This window comes from Sorex araneus, chromosome 6, assembly GCF_027595985.1.
Source record: "Sorex araneus isolate mSorAra2 chromosome 6, mSorAra2.pri, whole genome shotgun sequence".
In the NCBI taxonomy this organism is placed as follows: domain Eukaryota; kingdom Metazoa; phylum Chordata; class Mammalia; order Eulipotyphla; family Soricidae; genus Sorex; species Sorex araneus.
Genome location: NC_073307.1, coordinates 58008612 through 58029516, shown reverse-complemented (window position 1 = coordinate 58029516; position 20905 = coordinate 58008612). Strand labels below are relative to the sequence as shown.

The 20905-nt window shown below is 46.2% G+C and overlaps 1 protein-coding gene across 3 annotated transcripts in view; it reads left to right on the top strand.

Annotated features, from left to right (window-relative positions):
• The window catches only part of CRTC3 (CREB regulated transcription coactivator 3), an 84493-nt gene that overhangs the window by 51472 nt on the left and 12116 nt on the right, over nt 1-20905 (top strand). For all 3 annotated transcript variants that reach the window (XM_004617573.2, XM_004617572.2, XM_055142721.1), the window contains exons 4-9: nt 1706-1767; nt 4658-4720; nt 8648-8748; nt 16831-16866; nt 17582-17664; nt 18058-18107. In XM_004617573.2, coding sequence (XP_004617630.1) covers nt 1706-1767; nt 4658-4720; nt 8648-8748; nt 16831-16866; nt 17582-17664; nt 18058-18107 — 395 coding nt within the window. The remainder of the gene's footprint in view (nt 1-1705; nt 1768-4657; nt 4721-8647; nt 8749-16830; nt 16867-17581; nt 17665-18057; nt 18108-20905) is intronic.

Here is a 20905-nt window from a genome sequence, read left to right as displayed (position 1 = left end):
GAATTCAGCACTTCTGGACAAAGATGAATTAAACTCTCTGGAAAGATCCAGGTGAGCACTGGTTATGAGCCTGAGTGCTTCCTTGTAATTGCTCTGCTGACCAAAATACGGACCTGACCTCTCAGGGCCTTCCCTCTTTTATCGGGTGTGAGTTCAGTGCCTAGTCCTAATGGTTCTTGGGAGTCACCAAGGTCACCACTGGTGCTCAGGGGGACCATCCAGTGTCAGGAATTAGAATTGGGCTCAGACATGCCAGGCATATGCTCAACCATTTGAGTGCTCTCCTCAGGGGCCCTTGGGACCCTTCTGACTTGGGGTTTCCTTTCATCTTTCTCTATCATTCCTCTACATCTGTACTTTACATCCCCAAAACCTTGTCAACAATGCTGGAGAAATGCCTTTTCTGAACTTTGCTGTACAGAATCAGACTCAGCCTCTCAAGCCATGCAGACAAAGCCGTCTTCTAGGGTAAATCATTGATAATATCTTTGCATGAGAAATATATGATTTAAAATGCTTTCAGAGGACAGTTCTTTGGGTGTCATTAGCAAACCTGACCAGCTGGTTGCTCAGCATGTAAAGTGCGTACTCATGTTGGGTTCTCTAAGCACCTGGATTCTGTTCTAAGAATACAGCAGAGCATGACATCACAAGAAACTTACATTTCCCACAATCTGAATGTGGTTCTCTTTTGGTTATAAGTACCAGGAACCCTTCTTTATTGAAAAACAGGAAGTTTGTTGGCTGTTGTTGCTGGAATCGAGGGCTAGATTGGGGTTCATTCCCATCACTGTCATTGAGGTTTTGTATCTGGTTTGACTTCTGCACAGACAGGCTTTCACCACCTCAGAGAGGGACTTTCCTTTTATCCTCTCACAGCATTCTCTTTGGTCCTCTGTGTCACATGCACATTCCTGACCAATCACTGTTTCCAGAAGGATTGGGTCACTTGATTGAAAATGTGCAAAAAAAATGGGGGGGCAAGGGGGCTATCAAATACAGTGATACTCAGGGGTTACTACTGGCTCTGCACTCAGGGATTATTCCTGGGGGTATTTGATGCTGGGGATCAAACCTGGGTTGGCCAAGTGCAAGGCAGGTGCCCTACCTGCTGTACTGTCTCTCCAGCCCCTTGATTGGAAATGTGGGCTGAGGTTCAGGTAAATCCCTGGATCAGTTGGGGAGGAAGGCACAGGATGACAGCCTTGTCTGGTTGGGGATGGTAGTGGGGATAGAGCTTGAAAACAGAATGTGCAAATGGCATTATGTGTTTTATATGATTTGTATTTTACCACATTGAAATAAATGACTGTCGACTCTTTAAGACTTAGACAAATGCGGCTGTAGAGATAGTATAATGGGTTCAATCCCCAGCACCCTATATGGTCCCCCAAGCCCCACTGGGAGTGATCCCTGGGCTCTGCCAGGTATGGCCCCAAAACCAAAAATGAGAAAGGGAAGGAGGGAGGGAAAGAAAAAAGGATTAGAGTACACTAGGTGGGCACAAAAAAATAGGAACACTGCATTGCATGTTTCATGCAAGCCTCCCTGATGAGAAGATAGAGGAATAGAAGATAGAGAGTAAGCCCAGGAGAAAGCATTGGGGGTGGGGGCGATGAGAGCCTTCACAGCATTTGCCCCATGCTTCCAGTGTCTTTCTGCTGCTCCCCCTGCGCATTGGTGTTTTCCCTTTACTGACACTAACTTCGATGGCACCAGTCTGGGAGCCGGATACTCCTCACAGCCCCTGGATGAGAGTTGGCCCAGGTAAGAGCCAGTTTTAAAAGATACCATGGGTGTACTGTTCTCAAATGATTTCTTTTTACTCTGTCCTCTTTGAAGACTGTTCTAATATAAAACACAGAATACCTCACTTTTTTCCCCCTTTATAAAATTTAAGTCTATCCATCTATTCAAATAGACTTTTAAGAAAAGTCCAAAATGAAAAGCTGCTCAAATCTATTTCTTTTTAAAAACCAGATTTCAACCTATTTGTAATACTCTTATTTGGTATTCTTCTATTTGAGACTTGGAAAAATGTGAGCCTTTTTTTTTTTTTTTACTTTTTGGGTCACACCTGGTGATGCACAGGGGTTGCTCTTGGATTATGCATTCAAGAATTACTCCTGGCGGTGCTCGGGGAACTATATGGGATGCTGGGAATGGAATCCAGGTCAGCTGTGTGCAAGACAAATGCCCTACCCGCTGTGCTCAAGCCCTGAGCCTTTTTTTACATTGTCGTAGTAAACAGTTGGGCAGACTGAACACTTTAGTAGGTTCCTAAGATGATCATTTGCACTGTGGATTTGATTAGGGGCTCTGAGCATTTTAAAAAATGTACAGGGTATATAAAAATAGTAATATTGATGGTCCAGAGCAATAATACAGTAGGTAAGGTTCTTGGCTTGCACAAGGTCGACCTGGGTTCAGTTCCTAGCAACCGTATGGTTCCCCAAGACTGCCAGGAATAATTTCTGAGTGCAGAGTAGCCCATGAGCATCTCTAGGTGTGTCCTCTCCCCCCAAAAAAATAGCAATATTGAATAGAGGATGATGATATAATATAAATTGAAAAACATTGTCCCATCTGTTGCATGTGGGCACTGTTCCAATCACAAAGTCAGATTTAAGAGACTTTTCAGATGCACACTTAGGAAAAAATTGAGCTCTGTCAACTAAAGGCTGCCCTGGATCTATTCTGTGGCAAATGCTGACAGAACACTTTATGCCAACAGTGTCACCAGGAACAGGGAAAGATAGGTGCCAAGATGGGCATCAGCTGGCCCCAGCCAGGTGGGCTTTCAATTTGAATATAGGAAACCAGGGTTGCCAGATAAATAATGATATTTTAAATCATGCAGAAGAAATCACCTGCTTTCCAGTGCACTTGGTTAGTTGGGTTCACGTTTCCCTGAGTTACCCTCTTTGTGGCATCTCTCTGGTAATGCAGAGTTCACTTCAGCCATGCCAGCACACACCTAAACCCTCGGGAGTGTGTTGAGAGGAAATATTTGCACATCTGGATTAAGATCTCATGTCTTCTAGGGTCGAATTGGAAACTATTAAAAAAGGCATTCACGGTTGGGGCTGGAGCGATAGCATAGCGGGTAGGGCGTTTGCCTTGCATGCGGCCGACCCGGGTTCGATTCCCAGCATCCCATATGGTCCTCTGAGCATCGCCAGGAGTAATTTCTGACTGCAGAGCCAGGAGTAACCCCTGTGCATCGCCAGGTGTGACCCAAAAAGAAAAAAAAAAAGGCATTCATGGGCCAGACCCATAGTACAATGGGTACACTTGCCTTTCATGTGACCAACCTGGGTCTGGGTTCGATCCTCGACATCCCATATGGTACCCTAAACTTAACCAGGAGTAATTCCTGAGTGTAGCGTCAGAGTAACCCCTGAGCAACACCGGTATGCCCCCTCCCCCACCAAAAAAAAAAACATTCAGGGGCTGGATAGTACAGGAGGTAGGACATTTGCCTTATATGCAGCCAACCCAGGTTTGATCCCCAGTATCCCATAAGAAATACTGCATGATTTTTCTGAGCCCACCAGGAGTGATCTCTAAGCTGAGAACCAGGAGTCAGCCCCAGGCACTGCTGGGTGTGCCCTCAAAACAAACAACAGCAGCAAATAAATTAAATAAATAAAGTCATTCAGAGGTGCTTTTTTGCTCTTTACAAACAAAAAAACTAACCAGGATACTGGAGAGTTAGCTCAAAGATCTAGAAGCAGATTCCCTGTGTGCAGGAGCCTCTGGTTCCCAAAAACTACTGAAAGGGATCTCTCAATTAAGAGCGGTCTCTGAGGAGTGCCAGATGTGTATCATTCCCAGAGGACCAAACCAAAAAAATTTGGACCCACTGATGGTTCAAGGATTAAGATGCTTGTGGTGCAAGCACAGGGTCATGAGTTCAAACCTAATGCTGCCATGTGCACTGAGGTGGACAGGACAACCTCACATGCTCAGTGGCTGCAAGTGCTTATACCAGAGACAAGCAAGACAGTGATAAGCTTATTACTGGTACAAGCAAGATTTGAAGCCCTTTGGCTTTTTTTTTTTTCTTTTTGGGTCACACCTGGTGATACACAGGGGTTACTCCTGACTCTGCACTCAGGAATTACCCCCTGGCCGTGCTCAGGGAACCATATGGGATGCTGGGAATCGAACCGGGTCGGCAAACACCTTACTCGCTGTGCTATTTCTCCAGCCCCGAAGCCCTTTGTCCTTTGAGGCCCCTTAGGTTACATGTGTGTCAGTGAACCGGCTCTCAAACCCCAGTTTAGGCTCTCCTTTCTCCCCAGGAATTTTTAATTTTTTTTTTTATTTTCAAAATGTTTTTGTTTTTACAGCTAATTAGAGAGAGAGAACAGAAGTGAATGCTCTGCCACAGTGGCAGGGTGGGGTGGGGGGAGATGGGATTGGGGAGGGTGGGAGGGATGCTGGGTTTACTGGTGGTGGAGAATGGGCACTGGTGAAGGGATGGGTTCCCGAACTTTGTGTGAGGGAAGCATACAAAGCTTACAAAGCATACAAAGCTTATGCTTTTTTTTGCATAAGCACAAAAGTGTATAAATCTGTAAATGTGCCCTCACAGTGATTCACTAATTAAAAATAAATAAATAAATTTAAAAAAGTGTTTTTGTTTTTAAAGGCAGCAGCTTCCTTGGAAAGAAGAAAAACATCCTGGTTTCAGACTGACATCGGCACTTAATAGGTATGTGGACTGTTTCCTAGTGAGAATTTTAAAGTGACCAATATAGTTGATTGTCCTTTTGTTGTTTATGTGTTACTCAGTTATTAGAGTATGTTCATATCAGTTGTGTTTATATGAAGTGTTTAAAAAACACGGGGCCAGTGGTACAGTGGGTAGGGCTCTTGCTTTGTGCACAGCTGACATGGGTTGGATCTTCAAAACCCGATATAGTTCTCAGCCCACCAGGAGTGATGAATGCAGAACCAGGAGTAGCTCTTGAGCACCCCTGGGTGTGGCCCCAAAACAAAACAAACAAAACAGCAAAAGTAGTCTGAGAACATGCAGTCTGCAGTGGGAGTGCAGGCTTTGCCTCTTACCCATTGAAGGTCAGAGGCTTATTTAACATTCCTATGCTTCAGTTACTTATCTGGAGAAGGGTGATTATAGTAATATCAAAACTGCTCATCAGGATTGAGAAAGATACAAAGGATACATGGGAAATGTGGGTATTCTTAGTTATTATCTTGATCACTTTGTCCTGACTCCAGAGCTAAATGTTCTGCCTGGTCCTTTCAAATCATGGTACTGTTCTGAAAGGAACAGTGTTGTTTTCTGTTGTAAGATATTGAATGGTTTATCCAAGGCACTGTATGTTATGAATAAAACTAGAAGACTAAAAAATGAAGTACAGGGGCTGGAGAGATAGCACAGCAGGTAGGGCATTTGCCTTGCATGCAGCTGACCCAGGTTCGATTCCCAGCATCCCATATGGTCCCCCGGGCACCGCCAGGAGAAGTACAATGCCTTGAGCAAATTGCAAACTTCTAAAACTTACAAAAAAGAGAAAGTTGTAAGAGGCTCTGCCCGGGACATCCTTAGCAGCACCTCCCACTCCTGTTTCTTCTTTCTCTACCTCCCACTCCATCCCACTACCTGTCTATTAAATGCAGTATTTCACCTGTGACCATTTCTAAGAGGATAGGCTATTAAAAAGAATCTTTAAAAAAAAAAAAAAGAACCTTAAGGAAAAAGAAACAAGAATACCTTTTTTTTTTTTTTTTGCTCTTTGGGGTCACACTGGGCAATGCTCAGGGCTTACTTCTGACTCTGCACTCAGGAATTACTCCTGGCGGTGCTCAGGGGACCATATGGGATGCTGGGAATCGAACCCAGGTCGGCCGTGTGCAAGGCAAATGCCCTACCCGCTGTGCTATTGCTCCAGCCCCCAAAATAGCATTATTAGCACTTGTATCACTTGTAGTCCCATTGATCTTTGATTTGCTTGAGCGGGCGCCAGTAACATCTCCATTTGTCCTTGTTGCGAGCTAGTGTAGCCCAATGATACCTGCTCGCTCCAGGAACAGGAAGAGCCTCAAATCGTTCATTCAGCGATTTGACGAAGAAATCTGACCATCTAGTTGGTGGGCGGCCACGAGGTCTTCTGACATCCCGTGGAATCCAGTTATTAATAAACCATTATTATACTTAATAAATAAGTGATAACTTTTTATGTCTCCAGTATGCAGTCTGTATTCAACTTTTCCCAGTTTTTGATTACAATTCTCTTGAGTTTCTGATGCTGTCAAGAGCTGGAACCTGAGCCCACATGTCCATACTCCCAGGCACCTCCTGTTGTATCATGCAGGTTCTGAACTGTTCGTAAGACTTCTTCCAAACACAGCACAGCCACTGTGCTCAGTGCGGCCATGGGACGTGGGAGGCCACCACCTGGAATAGACTCAGAAGCAGCATTCTAGGCTGATTTGAAGTGCCAGGGAAGCTTGGGGACCCATGCGGTCTCTTCCTGGGTAGAGACAAGCACATGATCCTCTCTCAGAGTAGAGGCTGCTTGTCAGTTGGAGTTATCTGGGAGAATTTCAGAATGTGCTATGCCAGTGGTTCTCAAATGTTTTGACTTTGTGCTCTTTACAGTCTTAAAAACCTTAGATGAGAGGCCTGGAAATAGCAAGTGGTTACGGTGCCTGCCCAGCATCTGCCTGACCTGGGTTCAGATTCCTGGTGCCACATGGTCTTCTGAGCATCTGGGGTGCAGCTCTAGGATGGCCTGGGTATCTCTGAGACAGGAGACACAAGTCTCCAAGCTAGGGACTGAGAAGTGTCACCTCCTGGTATGTACCCGGCCACTGACCTGGTAGCTGAGAAAGGTTAGTGGGTCCCCAGGCTTCCTTGGCACTGCCTGGGAAGCTGCATCCCCCCAATTTTTTTTTAAAAAAACATTGATGAGTTAGGGAGGTAGTTCTAAGGGATGTAGTACGTGTCTAATATGCACGAGGCCCCACGTTTGAGAGTTTGATCCTGCACCACCTGGTGTAGACCTAGCGGCTGCCAGCATGATCAGCCTGAGAAGCACTGAACCATCCAACCCACACTGCAAGACTAGCTCCTGGAGTTCCCTACTTAAAAAAAGTTAGAGGGCCCAAGTGATAGTACAGAGTGGAGGACTCTTGCCTTGCACGCAGCTGACCCAGGTTCGATCCCCAGGGGTCCCCCAATCCTGCCAGGAGTGATCCCTGAGCACAGAGTTGGATGTGGCTCAAAAACAAAAATGAAAAACCTTTGAAGTGGTGTGGCTCTTTCAGACTTTACTGATAGGAGGATTTGAGGTAGGTTCAAACCCACCCACCCCTCAGGTTTGAAGGTTGAATCTAGCATTTCACACATTCAAGGCAACTGTTCCACCTCTGGGCTACATCTTTGGCCCCAAACCCTTTATATCGTGGGGTGTTGGATATTAACCCTAAGTGTTTTAGGCTTCGTCAGTGAATTGCCCCTTTTCTTCCTCTCAGCGAAGCTTACAGTGCTCTTGCGAGCATCCCTAATCCCGAGTTTATCTTTAACCTTTCCTTTGTGTTTTATACCTCATTGTCACAGTTCCCCAAGTCAATTTTGGTTACTTATAAGCCAAAACTTGTTGGTAATTTTGGATTTTGTATTTGTAGTGAATTTCTTGCTTTTCTATTTCCCCTATAGCCTTTTCATCTTTTACTATGGAGCAATGTTCTTTGCTTAAACCTTAATGCTATGCTCCTAATATTTGGAGTTTATTGACTCTAAAATATATCTACTCCTGGGCATCCATCACAATTACTTAACTCAGGCTTCAGTTGCTGTAGTTCCTAACACCCCAAAAAGGAGGTCCCGCAGTGGGACTGGGATGGACCCAGGGCGAGTGGTGAAGCTACCTCGGCATTGAAATGGGACAGTCTAGAATGCATAAATGCATGGTCTTGATGCAAGCTGTTAGGGCTTAAAAGACAGGACTCCCATGGGGAAGGACAAACTGAACTGGCCTGAGGACTTAGTCTGGGATTTATGGTAAAAGCCTTGCTTGCTCTCAGAGAATTAAGAGCCCAGAGAACTAAATTTGGGATCTTTATCTCTTACTGTGTTTATCCAAACAACTGCAAGTATTGGTAAGAAGCTGACTTAATTGTTTGATTGATTGTTTGATTAATTGTTTGACTTGACTGTTTGATATATATGACTAGAAGGAAGGGGAAAAGCAATATAGATATCCCTGGGAGGTAGAGCATCTCCTTGAGTTTATCTCCCCAGAGAATTGCCTCTTCTAGAATGTTTTATCTCCGTAAATCACATGGACATGCAGTCCTACACCTCTGACCCTTCAGATGTTCTATAAGTATGCTAGCAGAGCTGCATTAAACAGGCCATTTTCACCATCAGGCTGTGGTCCCTCATCTCACTGTCTCTCTGCTGGGAAGGCCTGGGGAGGATAGGAGGTGGCTCTCGGCCACTGAATGCATGCGTCGCGCTGCACTCACACATTATTTTGTGAACTCACAATGGAGGATTATAAATTAGTTCTTTTTCCCTTCCCTTCTCACCTATTAGTAATTTCCAGCAAAGAAAATTGCATTTTAACTGAGGGAAAATGGATTTTCAGCCAGACTCTCTCCTTCCCCTTAGGACTAATTCCGATTCTGCTCTTCACACGAGTGCCCTGAGCACCGAGCCACAGGACCCCTACGGAGGAGTGAGCCAGTCGGCATGGCCTGCCTCGTATATGGGTAAGACACAGCCCCTGCTCCAGCGTCTGCTTCCTCCTGTCTGGGAATAGCCGAGAGGCAGGCACGTATGGTGTGTCCTCTGACTCCACTCCAGAGAAATAGCCCCTGGCAGGGTGTGAGTGTACGTTTGTCCAAGTGTGTGCATGTGTGCTCACATATGCTTAGAAGGACGAGGTATTTTGTGCACATGTGTGTACTGAAAAGGGGATTCTGGGGTCCCCTGCTGCTCCTCTGCCTAGCCCACTGCCTGTCTCCCTCTGACATGGCTCGACCTCTCCTCCCTGCTTCACTGCCCCTCTCTCCACATCACCATCTGGTACTTAGCTCAGCCTCTTCTCAAACACTCTTTTTTTTCCAACAGTGTGTTACCAGGAATCGAACCCAGAGCTCCTGCGAAGCATGTGCTCCAGCCCTTTGAGCTCTTTCCCCAGCCCCAAATGCCTTTATGTTTGGCTTTCTGAAGTCCTTCTCTCTACACAGAATCTGAACAAGCAGAAATAAAGCCCGAAGTGGCAGGTGGAGCTAAATGTCAGCTTTCAAACTGACAGGAGTCAAGGGCTGCCTTCAGGAGGTGTGCGCCTGTAATAGCTGAACCTGGGGGGAGACTGTCAGCCTGGGCCTCCCAGGTCAGAATGAAAGGCAAAACTGAGCAAAGAGGGGCTGAACTGATGCCCAGGGTGCTTGCTCAGTCCTGCCCTATTTTGCTAGCCAGATCATCATTCTATCTTCCTGGGCCAGAATAAGGGGGATATAGAAATCTGAAAACTCACCACATTCGCTTCTAGGCTGAACTCTTCTCGCAATAAGGTCATCTCCGGATGTCCCTCAGATGCCCACTTGCCTCCCCAGAGGATCCACATCTCAGTTTAGGGTGTAAATTGAGGCTGTGGCGCTGGGTTCCTTCTTGCCTTCTTTTCCTCACCAGTCTCACACCCCAGATCAGTTCATGAGCCACTTTAGCTTCTAATTGGTTTCTTCCTGTCCCCATCTCTTCCTCTCCCAACTCACTCGTGCTCTACTGACCAGCCCTACTAACTCAGCTCTGTCACCCCCATCGACCTTCCTTCCTTCACCAGCCCAGCACACCAGGAGCTAGGCACCCAGGTTCTTCCATGCAGGAGGCTACCTGCAAGGCTTCTGTGTATTTAACTGCTGGCCTGTGGTCAGCATTTTATTGGTCTCTGGTTTTCAGCATGGGAATTGACACACAAACTCCATCATGGATGAAAATGTCTAGAAAAATGATGGGATAGCCATATGTGTGATGCACATTCTCTCTCTGTCTCTCTATCTCTCTCTCTTCTCTCTCTCTCTCTCTCTCTCTCATTCTCAGCTCGACTATGATCTGCACTTGACTCTTGGTGGACCTATGTTTGGTCTTGAAACAAAGGAGTGAATTAATCTTTTACCAAGACAGTTCCAGTTTTTCTAGTTTCTTAATTTTGTTGGACTATTTAAAGCTCTGGTCGTCCTATTCATTCCAAGTAGAACGTTCCTGGTCTTACTGCCTTGTGTAGAGTAAGGATAGGATGTAATGATTGTTGCTGTTTTTTTGTTGCCTTGGTCTAGTTCAGAGATGACTCCTTTGTTTTAGAGCACTCTTTGCTTGTGGAGTCTGGGACCTTTTAGACTTGGTTTGGGCCATCTAGACAGATGAGAGCAGAACAGTCTGTGATGTTAGAGTCAGCCATGGCTCCACAGCTCGCTGTTTAGAGGGGCAGAACATAGGGGATGGGGAGTAGCTCACTCAGCAGTGGCCAGAGAACGTAGAAACTGCTGACTATATATATATATATACATATATATGTATATGTATATATATATATATTTTTTTCTTTTTGGGTCATACCCAGCAATGCACAGGGATTACTCCTGGCTCATACACTCAGGAATTACTCCTGGCAATGCTCAGGGGACCATATGGGATGCTGGGAATTAAACCTAGGTCGGCTGCATGTAAGGCAAACTCCCTACCCACTGTGCTATCACTCCAGCCCCTGCTGACCATATTTCACAGCACAGTCGCGCCCTTTTTTTTAGTATTATTAGCACAATTTTTTATAGAAAGCTTCACATAATTGGTCATGCCCCACTTTTTTTACCCCCCAAAATAGAAAGATATAAAATATGTGATGATTATGCCATGAAATATGACCAAGAAAGCAACCTGTGGAGTACCCGGGGTGCTCTTGACTGCAGTGATCTGAGTCTCCTTGCCCTGGGAGAGAGCTGGACTGGTCAGTTTTTACTGTGGGATCTGAATAAAAAGCCACCCATGCAGCACTGCAATTTCTCCATCTATAGAATCCTCTGTGCAAAGTTTCTCCCTCTCTAGAATGAGCCAGAGACATTGAGAGAACCAGGAAATCACAGGAAGAAATTTAAGGAGCTTTGGAGGCCTGGGTACCTCTAAAGAGAAAAGAAAGTAGCCCCAGATAGCAGCTGAAGTCTTCATGCTGAGAATGGCACAGCTTCTGAGGGAAGAGGTGAGAAATGAAGGGTGAGAGCATAGAGAATGTGGGCTTCCAGATGGTTCCGGAGGCCCAGCAGTAAGGAGCGCAAGAAGCCCTGGTGGAGAGCGCTTGACTGGCTGCAAGTAGTGGCAGCCTCCCTTTTCAAGACCACAGTTGGCATGTGTCTGTTTCTGAGACTGGTGAAATGTGACAACCAAGGACAGTGGGCTGACCTCCAAGTTGTGCGTCCCAGCCGGGAGGCTGCTGCTGCGCGGTTGCCCTGCAGGAGAGCAGAACTCAGAAACGTGCCCAAATATGGATGCGCGTCCACGGAGGGCCAGAGTGTTTAGAATACTAGCCAAGTCTCCAAGGATGGGGATTATTTCTGGAGAAGGATACTTGGTGGTGGGAGCTATTTTAAATGGTAATAGTCTTATGAATCTCCCCCCCACACCCTGTAATTCACTGGAGTTTTTCGGTTTCTCCTTTTGGATTTTAAAAATATCAATCAGCTTTGCAGTAAGGTGTTTCTTATTATAGGATCCTCCAAATAAAGGTCAGAGATGTGATGGGAAAGGGGCCCTAAAGCCCCGAGTATGCTCCATCACATACAACTCCAACTGCTGTCCCTGAGGATCTTCCGAAGCCTGACGCTGAGCTCAATCCCACAGTTTGGAAGGGAAGGGAGTGAAAGTGTGATGGGCAAGTGGGGAGGGAGGGCATCTGCTCAGTGCTTAATTACTTCATAGATAAGCTATGATGCCTTCATGACATGAGATTTGTACCCCAAGAAAACAAAGCCTTGATCCGATTAATGCTAAGTCGTTTTCATCATGAAGTAGCCCAGTAGGCGCAGGTGCTGAGCCCTTAATGTAAAGGTCAGAAATAAGTGTTTCTGGGGCTGGAGTGATAGCAGAGCAGGTAGGGCGTTTGCCTTGCACGAGGCTGACCTGGGTTCAATTCCCAGCATCCCATATGGTTCCCTGAGCACCACTAGGGGTAATTCCTGAGTGCAGAGCCAGGAGTGAGCCCTGTGCATCGCCGGGTGTGACCCCCCCCAAAAAAAAAAGCAAAAAGAAAAAAAAAGAAATAAGTGTTTCTGCAACCAAATTAGATTTTACCAATTTATTTGTCTTTTGGGTTTGGGGCCCCACTTGACAGTACTCAGGAGCCACTGCCAGTTCTGTGCCCAGATGTCATTCTCTGTGTGTGCTGGGCCTGGAACCTGGGTCATTTATGTGTGAAGCCTGTACATAGTCTGAGTGCACACTCCCCACTCCTCACCCCAAACAATATTTTTAGGACTTCTCTCCTTATTGAATCAGCCAGAGTCCTGTGGAGAGAGAGAAACATGATGTATCTCTGGGAATATGTGCCATTTAATTATCATCAGGCAAGCATCCGCTCTGGAGGTGAGCTTCGCCTGTCTGTGACTGGCCCTGTTCCCTATACACACTGTGCCCATCTGAACCATGCTCCAGAGATGCAGCCTTGGTCACTGTGGTCCCACCCCGTGAGACTGCAGCAAAGACTTTCCTCTCTTTCCAGATAGCTCGTCACAACGTCAGGGAATGGTCTGAGGCTGAGGGCAGATGAGTATGTATGGGAGGGGGAGCAGCTGGGCTCAGCCCGGTAGACCTAGCCTTGATCACCTCTCCCTCTACTCCTCCCCGCTGCCTCTTCCTCCTTCACCAGCATAGTTGAGAGGAGGATCCAAATGCAGATAACTATGGAGATGGGAACCAGGGGTTACTCTGAGACACAGTGAGGACTCTGGGTGGCAGGAGGGGCAGGGCGCAAGAGCCCCAGATCTAGAGGGTCAAAGAGAACCCAGATGGAGTAGCTGAGGTTCGGTCTTCCGTTCAGGGGTCACCTCCTGCTGTCCCTCACTCAGCAAGCCAAGGCCAGTGTTATTTTGGGTTCCCAAGACCAGGGAGCGGGAGGGGGGACCTGGTCTCAGCGTGGAGGTCAGCCCTTGGTGGGCTGAGTGGCCGGTAGCCCTAGAACACAGATGCAGCCTTGGTCTCTGTGGTCCCACCCCATGGGACTGGTGCAAAAGACTTTCCACTCTTTCCAGATAGCCCGTCACAATTTGTCCCTTTTTATTTTTAACCCTTTGTTTATATTTTTTAACCCTCTATTTATAGATTTTTATCCAGTGGTAAAAATCCAGACTTGAATATTTGGGTTTTACGCCAGCTTGGAGCGAACATAGGTTTTACTGCCACCATCATCCTTCTGTTCACCTAAATTCAAACTTTTTTTTTTTTTTTAACTAGCGAGTCACAGTGAGGGTACAGTTACAAATTCACACATTTCGTGCTTGCTTTTCCCTCATGCAGTGTTCGGGAGCCCATCCCTCCACCAGTGTCTATTCACCACCAGTGAACCCAGCATCCCTCCCACCCCCCAATCCCACCCCCCCACCCCACCCCGCCTCTGTGGCAGGGCATTCCAATTTGTTCTCTCTCTCTCCTTTTAGGTGTTGTGGTCAGCAATAGGGGTATTGAGTGGCCATCATGTTCGGTCACTAGTCCACTTTCAGCACGCATCTCCCTTCCCTCTCGGGATCTCCAGTCACATTTTACTTGGTGTTCACTTCTCTATTTGGTATGACTTTCCCCCAGTGTGTGAGGCCAGCTTCCAAGCTATGGAGTCGACCTCCTGGTATTATATACTACTATTCTTGGGTATTAGACTCCTACTCTGTTATTTTATATTCCACAGATGAGTGCAATCTTTCTATGTTTGTCCCTCTCTTTCTGGCTCATTTCACTTAGCATGATACTTTCCATGTTGATCCACTTATATACAAAGTTCATGACTTCATCTTTTCTAACGGCTGCATAGTATTCCATTGTATAGATGTACCAAAGTTTCTTTTTTTTTTTGCTTTTTGGGTCACACCCAGCAATGCACAGGGGTCACTCCTGGCTCATGCACTCAGGAATCACCCCTGGTGGTGCTCAGGGGACCATATGGGATGCTGGGATTCGAACCTGGGTTGGCCGCGTGCAAGACAAACGCCCTACCCGCTGTGCTATAGCTCCAGCCCCAATATACCAAAGTTTCTTTAAACAGTTTTCTGTTCTCAGGCACTCGGGTTTTTTCCAGGTTCTGGCTATTGTAAACAGTGCCGCGATGAACTTTTTTTTTTGCAGATGTCATTTTGACTATACTTTTTTGTTTCTCCGGGATATATTCCCAGAAGTGGTATTGCTGGATCAAATGGAAGCTCAATTTCTAATTTTTTGAGAAGCGTCCATATTGTTTTCCAAAGGGGCTGGACTAGTCGGCATTCCCACCAGCAGTGTAGAAGGGTCCCTTTCTCCCCACATACTCTCCAACAGTGGTTGCTTTTGTTCTTTTGAGTGTGTGCCATTCTCTGTGGTGTGAGGTGGTATCTCATGGTTGTTTTGATCTGCATCTCCCTGATGATTAGTGATGCAGAGCATTTTTTCATGTGCCGTTTAGCCATTCGTATCTCTTCCTTGGAAAAGTTTCTGTTCATTTCTTTGGCCCATTTTCTGATGGGGTTTGATGTTTTCTTCTTGTAGAGTTCAACCAGTGCTTTATATACCCTTGATATCAACCCTTTATCGAATGGGTATTGGGTGAATATCCTTTCCCATTCTGTAGATTGCCTTTGTATTCTGGTCACTCACCTAAACTCAAACTTTGAGGGTTGTCTTTAATCTCTCTTATTCCCACATGTGCCCTCATACTCTTTCGTTGTTTGTTTTGGGGCCACAACCAGTGGTTCTCAAGACTTGCTCCTGGCTCTGTGCTCAGGAATCACTCCTGATGGGCTTGGGGAATCATATGGGTGCTGGGGATCGAATCTGGGTCAGCCATGTGCCAGGCAAGTGCCCTCCCCACTCTCCTGTTGCTCCAGCCCTGCCTTTACCCTCTTCTCCATCCCCATAGGTCTCAGTCCTACCTGGCCTGCCTGGCCTGCTGAATCAGGCCTCTTTACCCTCGGGCTTTCTTCTTGCCACCCAGCTCATTTTCTGCTGTGTGTCTTTCTAAAGCTTTATGGCAGGCATATTACTTCTCTTCCCACACCAAGCCAAGTTTTCTGGCCAGTACCTCCAATCCAACCTCATCTCCCCTCTTCCTGCCTGTTCCTCAGCCCAGCTATACCCTCTCAGCACTACCACTGTCTTTCCTCTGAGACCTCCCTACATTTCCTTCACCTTCACACCCCAGGGCCTGAACCTCCCTCAGTGTAGCAAGCTGGTCATTCTGAAGGCACACAGGTCAGCAGTCTAGTCTGGAATTTTCTTTTGTGTGGTCCTTGGGGTGACAGTTGTGCCTGCCTTGATCATTGTTGAGGGGTGATGTGAACCCATCTGTGTGAGGGTCTGGCATACAGACAGCATGCAGAGGGCCAGGTGTCACTTTCCTCCTTGATGTAGAGGGTGGACTGATGGGACGTGGTCAGGGTCACTGGTCTGGCTGGCTACAGGGCCCCTGCCGTTGAGCTCTCCTGCTCCAGGCAGGTTGCCTTACTGATTAAACTGAAAACTGGCTGCGTTTATTAATCCCAGAGGAGTTGGCTTCTGGATAATGGTGAGGCGCTTCAGCCTCACACACCAGATTGTTCTATCAAAGTGGGTTTTTACTGCTTTATTTATGGTCAGAATTGCTAAACTCTCCACCCTCTCCCGCTATAAAGCATATTGGGAAGCCAGTGAATCCAAACTCTGTCTTTCCGCCAACAGTGAAATTGTGGGCTATACCTTTGTTTCTCAGCGCCTCATTTGCTAACCTGCTTATACTCCCTTCCTTCCTCTGACATACTAGGTAATGGTGCTGTCTCACCCAGCACCGCTCTGAAAGACAGGCCCTGTAGTGAGGGCCTCCAGGGTGAATATGACAAGTGAATCCTGGGCCTATTTTCTGAGTTCAGACCTTTGCACATGGGACCCATGACTTGATTTCAGCTTATAGCATTGGGAAAGACTATCACGTGCAGTGTATTTTTTGTATTAAAACATATTTTATTCAGACAGATTTTATTCCAAATCCAATTTTTAAAACTCTGTAAGGAAGTTGGATATCTACCATTTAAATTGACTGAAGTTCCATTGAATTGTTTTTGGCTTGGGTCCCACAACCATCAGTTCAGAAACTACTCAAAGCTCTGTGCTCAGGGGGCCATATGTGGTGCTCTGGACTCAAACCTCAGAGTCATGGTGCCAAGGCCACATGTGAGGCAAATTCCTTACCTCCTACTCTGTCTCTCTAGCCACTAGGCTGAGGTAATTTTAGAGGAAAAATAAATAGGAGCCATCTTTAGACTACAGTTCATACCTAGTTTTAGTATAAATACTATAGTACTTTGGATTGGGATGAACATTGGAGTACCAGCATGGTCTTTTCAAAATTTTATTTCAGTGTGGAGGGCATTTGCCTTGTATGTGGCTGACCCAGGTTTGATCCCTGTCACCCTCTATGGTCCCCCGAGCACTACCAGGAGTAATTCTTGAGTGCAGAGCCAGAAGTAACCCTTGAGTATCACTGAGTATAGCCCCCAAGTTAAAACAAATTATTTCAAATTAGAAAAAAAAATATTAACTTATGAATTAAAGCATACTTCATGAAGGTTTTTGTTTCTTTCCCGTAGGTTTCTGTGATAGTGAGAATGATGCACATGGAGAAGGTATGGACCATTCGCTCCTACCATGCTGACTGTTAAGCTTTCTGTGCAGACCACATAGAATCCTCTTTTGTCTTGTAGACTAATTAACACTCATGGTTCCAGGACTCCCCCAAATGGCACAATCGATGACTGGTTTGATTTTTCTGAGTTACTCCATAGAATGGACTGTAGCGATAGTACAGCTGGTAGGGCATTTGCCTTGGACACAGCTGAGCTGGGTTCGATTCCTCCATCCCTCTCAGCGAGCCCAGCAAGCTATCGAGAGTATCCCGCCCACACAGCAGAGCCTGACAAGCTACCCGTAGTGTATTCAATATGCCAAAAACAGTAACAAGTTTCACAGTGGAGACATTACTGGTGCCCGCTCGAGCAAATCCAGGAACAATGGGATGACAGCGCTACGACAGTGCTACAGTGTTAATCCATAGAATAAACCTTAACAGCCATTAGAGTTCTGGGGATTCCCAGCATCTCTGACATTCACCCACACTTCTGACGTTGCTCCCCTCATTCCTGGGACTTCCCCTGCCTGCTGGGCTGAAGTTTCTTGAGGACCAAATCCATGCTCTGCAACCCCACAACAAGGCTCAAATACCTACTCTTCTAGACTCCCAGTGAATATTGGTTGAATCTTTTGGTTACTAGGATACCTTCTTTAGCCTAAATTGGGATGACTGCCTTCTAATGTAGTGATGTGATGCTTTCTCTCCTTTAGCGTCTTTCCCAGGTCCATTGAAAGAAGAAAATCTGTTGAATGTTCCCAAGCCACTGCCTAAACAATTATGGGAGACCAAGGAGGTAGGTGATTGGACTCAACTATATTTGTTGTCATTGAACATTTGAGTTTGGGAGGTCATTGTAAAATCCTGCAGGGGAGGGGCCAGATAGTGTAGTTGGTAGGGTGTTGGCCTTGTTTGTGGCCAACCCTTAGTTCGCTCCAGCCCCCATACAGTTTTCTTGAAAGAAATAATATTCTTCTAGAAGACAAAGATTATAAATTTAAGAAAATCTGTTAGTGTTAAACCTCCTTCAACCTGGTAGAATCTAGTCAACAAATAAGTGGCTGTTGTAAAGACTTGGCAGTGTGTGGACTGTTACTGTACTGACAGGGATCTGAGATACTTACAAAGTCACCTTTTAAAAACCTGAATTTGGCTGTATAGGTTAGTCTGTCTTTCTCTGTCTTCCCAGATTCAATCCCTGTCAGGACGCCCTCGATCCTGTGATGTTGGAGGTGGCAAGTAAGTAATGTTCATTCTGCTCAGCTTGTTGAAGAACTCTTTGAAAAGTTCACTTGTCATGTCTAAATGGAAAGTCAAGGGGCCGGAGCGATAGCACAGCGGGTAGGGCGTTTGCCTTGCACGCGGCTGACCCGGGTTCGATTCCCAGCATCCCATATGGTCCCCCAAGCACTGCCAGGAGTAATTCCTGAGTGCAAAGCCAGGAGTAACTCCTGAGCATCGCTGGGTGTGACCCAAAAAGAAAAAAAAAAAAAAGGAAAGTCAACTGAATTTACATGAATGCCACAGCTCTCAGTATTCAGCTTTCAGGTAAATGATACACCTGCATTAACAGACACTGTCACAGATATGTTTGAGAGTAACACAACCTGGTAAATGCAGAAAATGCTTGGTTTGGAGGCCAAACCCACAGGCATTGAGAGGGGCCTGCTGACTTGCACCTGGCTGGCTGCTGCATATGGTTACTTGATGACTTATAAGTTACTGAAAAGTGGAACTGGGGTGGTAGCTCAGTGGTAGAGCACTTCCCTAGCCTGTGTGAGGCCCTGGGTTCAATCACCAGCACATTTGGTTCCCGAGCACTCCTAGGAATGCTGTTTGCACCAAGCGGGGAGTAGCTCCTGAGCAAAGCCAGGGTAGACCCAAAATGAAAACATAACAAAGGGAAAGTTGCATTCTTGCTCTGATATGAGCGGTTGAACGCCACTGATGGACTCCTACAGGTATTTATCGACACTCCACCATCCCAAATTCTAGGCTCTAGGGTAAAGCATAAATAGTCTGTGTCTATATTTTCCTGCTTTCATAGAGCTGCAGTGCAGGTAGTGAAGCACATGCAATGTGCAGGTAAATGCAGAGACAAGAAAGAAAACAAAGGGGAGCCCTGTGGCCTCCATCTCAGAGCTGCTGTCCTAGCGTGCTATGAAGCACATTCTGCTGTCACCATCACCCTCTGACAGGGAGCCTGGGGCGTGGCATGAGGGACCCACCAACAACTTTTTTGGGTTGGGGGGTCACACCCGCCGATGGACAGGGGTTACTCCTGCACTCAGGAATTACCCCTGGCAGTGCTCAGGGCACCATATGGGATGCTGGGAAGCGAACCCAGTTCAGTCACCTGCTATGCTATCGCTCTAGCCCCCACAACTTTTTTTTTTTTGCTTTTTGGGTCATACCCAGCAATGCTCAGGGGTTACTCCTGGCTTTGCACTCAGGAATTACTCCTGGTGGTGCTTGGGGAACCATATGGGATGCCGGGGATCGAACCCGGGTCAACTACTGCAAGGCAAACACCCTACCCGCTGTGCTATCACTCCAGCCCCACAACTTTTTTTTAAAATTTATTTGTTTTTAATTAGAGAATCACCGTGAGGGTACAGTTACAGATTTATACACTTTTGTGCTTATACTTCCCTCATACAAAGTTCGGGAACCCATCCCTTCACCAGTGCCCATTCTCCACCACCCGTAAACCCAGCATCCCTCCCACCCTCCCTGATCCCATCTCCCCCCCACCCCACCCTGCCACTGTGGCAGGGCATTCCCTTCTGTTCTCTCTCTCTAATTAGCTGTTGTGGTTTGCAATAAAGGTGTTGAGTGGCCGCTGTGCTCAGTCTCTAGCCCTCATTCAGCCCGCAACTCCCTTCCCCCACATGGCCTTCGACTACAATGTAGTTGGTGATCGCTTCTCTGAGTTGCCCTTTCCCCGGAACGTGAGGCCAGCCTCGAAGCCATGGAGTCAACCTCCTGGTACTTATTTCTACAGTTCTTGGGTGTTAGTCTCCCACTCTGTTATTCTCTATACCATAGATGAGTGCAATCTTTCTATGTCTGTCTCTCTCTTTCTGACTCATTTCACTCAGCATGAAACTTTTCATGCCCATCCACTTAACTACAAAATTCTTGACCTCCTTTTTTCTAACAGCTGCATAGTATTCCATTGTATAGATGTACCAAAGTTTCCTCAACCAGTCATCCGTTCTGGGGCATTCAGGTTTTTTCCAGATTCTGGCTATTGTAAACAGTGCTGCGATGAACATACATGTGCAGATGTTGTTTCGATTGTACTTTTTTGCCTCTCTGGGATATATTCCCAGCAGTGGTATTGCTGGGTCAAATGGGAATTCAATATCTAATTTTTTGAGAATTGTCCAAATTGTTTTCCAGAAGGGCTGAACCAGTCGGCATTCCCACCAGCAGTGTAGAAGGGTCCCTTTCTCCCCACATCCTCTCCAACAGCGGTTGCTTTTGTTCTTTTGGATGTGTGCTAGTCTCTGTGGTGTGAGGTGGTATCTCATGGTTGTTTTGATCTGCATCTCTCTGATGATTAGTGATGCAGAGCACTTTTTCATGTGCCTTTTGGCCATTCGTATTTCTTCCTTGGTAAAGTTTCTGTTCATTTCTTCGCCCCATTTTTTGATGGGGTTGGATGTTTTCTTCTTGTAGAGTTCAACCAGTGCTTTATATACCATTGATATCAACCCCTTATCTGATGGGTATTGTGTAAATATCCTTTCCCATTCTGTGGATAGTCTTTGTATTCTGGTCACTGTATCTTTTGCGGTGCAGAAGCTTTTTAGTTTAATGTAGTCCCATTTGTTGATCTCTGTTTTTACTAGATTGCTTAGTTCCGTGTCACCTTTGAAGATACCTTTATCTTCAATATCGTGGAGGGTTTTGCCGACCTTGTCTTCAATGTACCTTATGGTTTGTGGTCTAATGTTGAGGTCTTTAATCCATTTTGATCTGACTTTTGTGCATGGTGTCAGGTCAAGGTCTAAACCCATTTTTTTGCATGT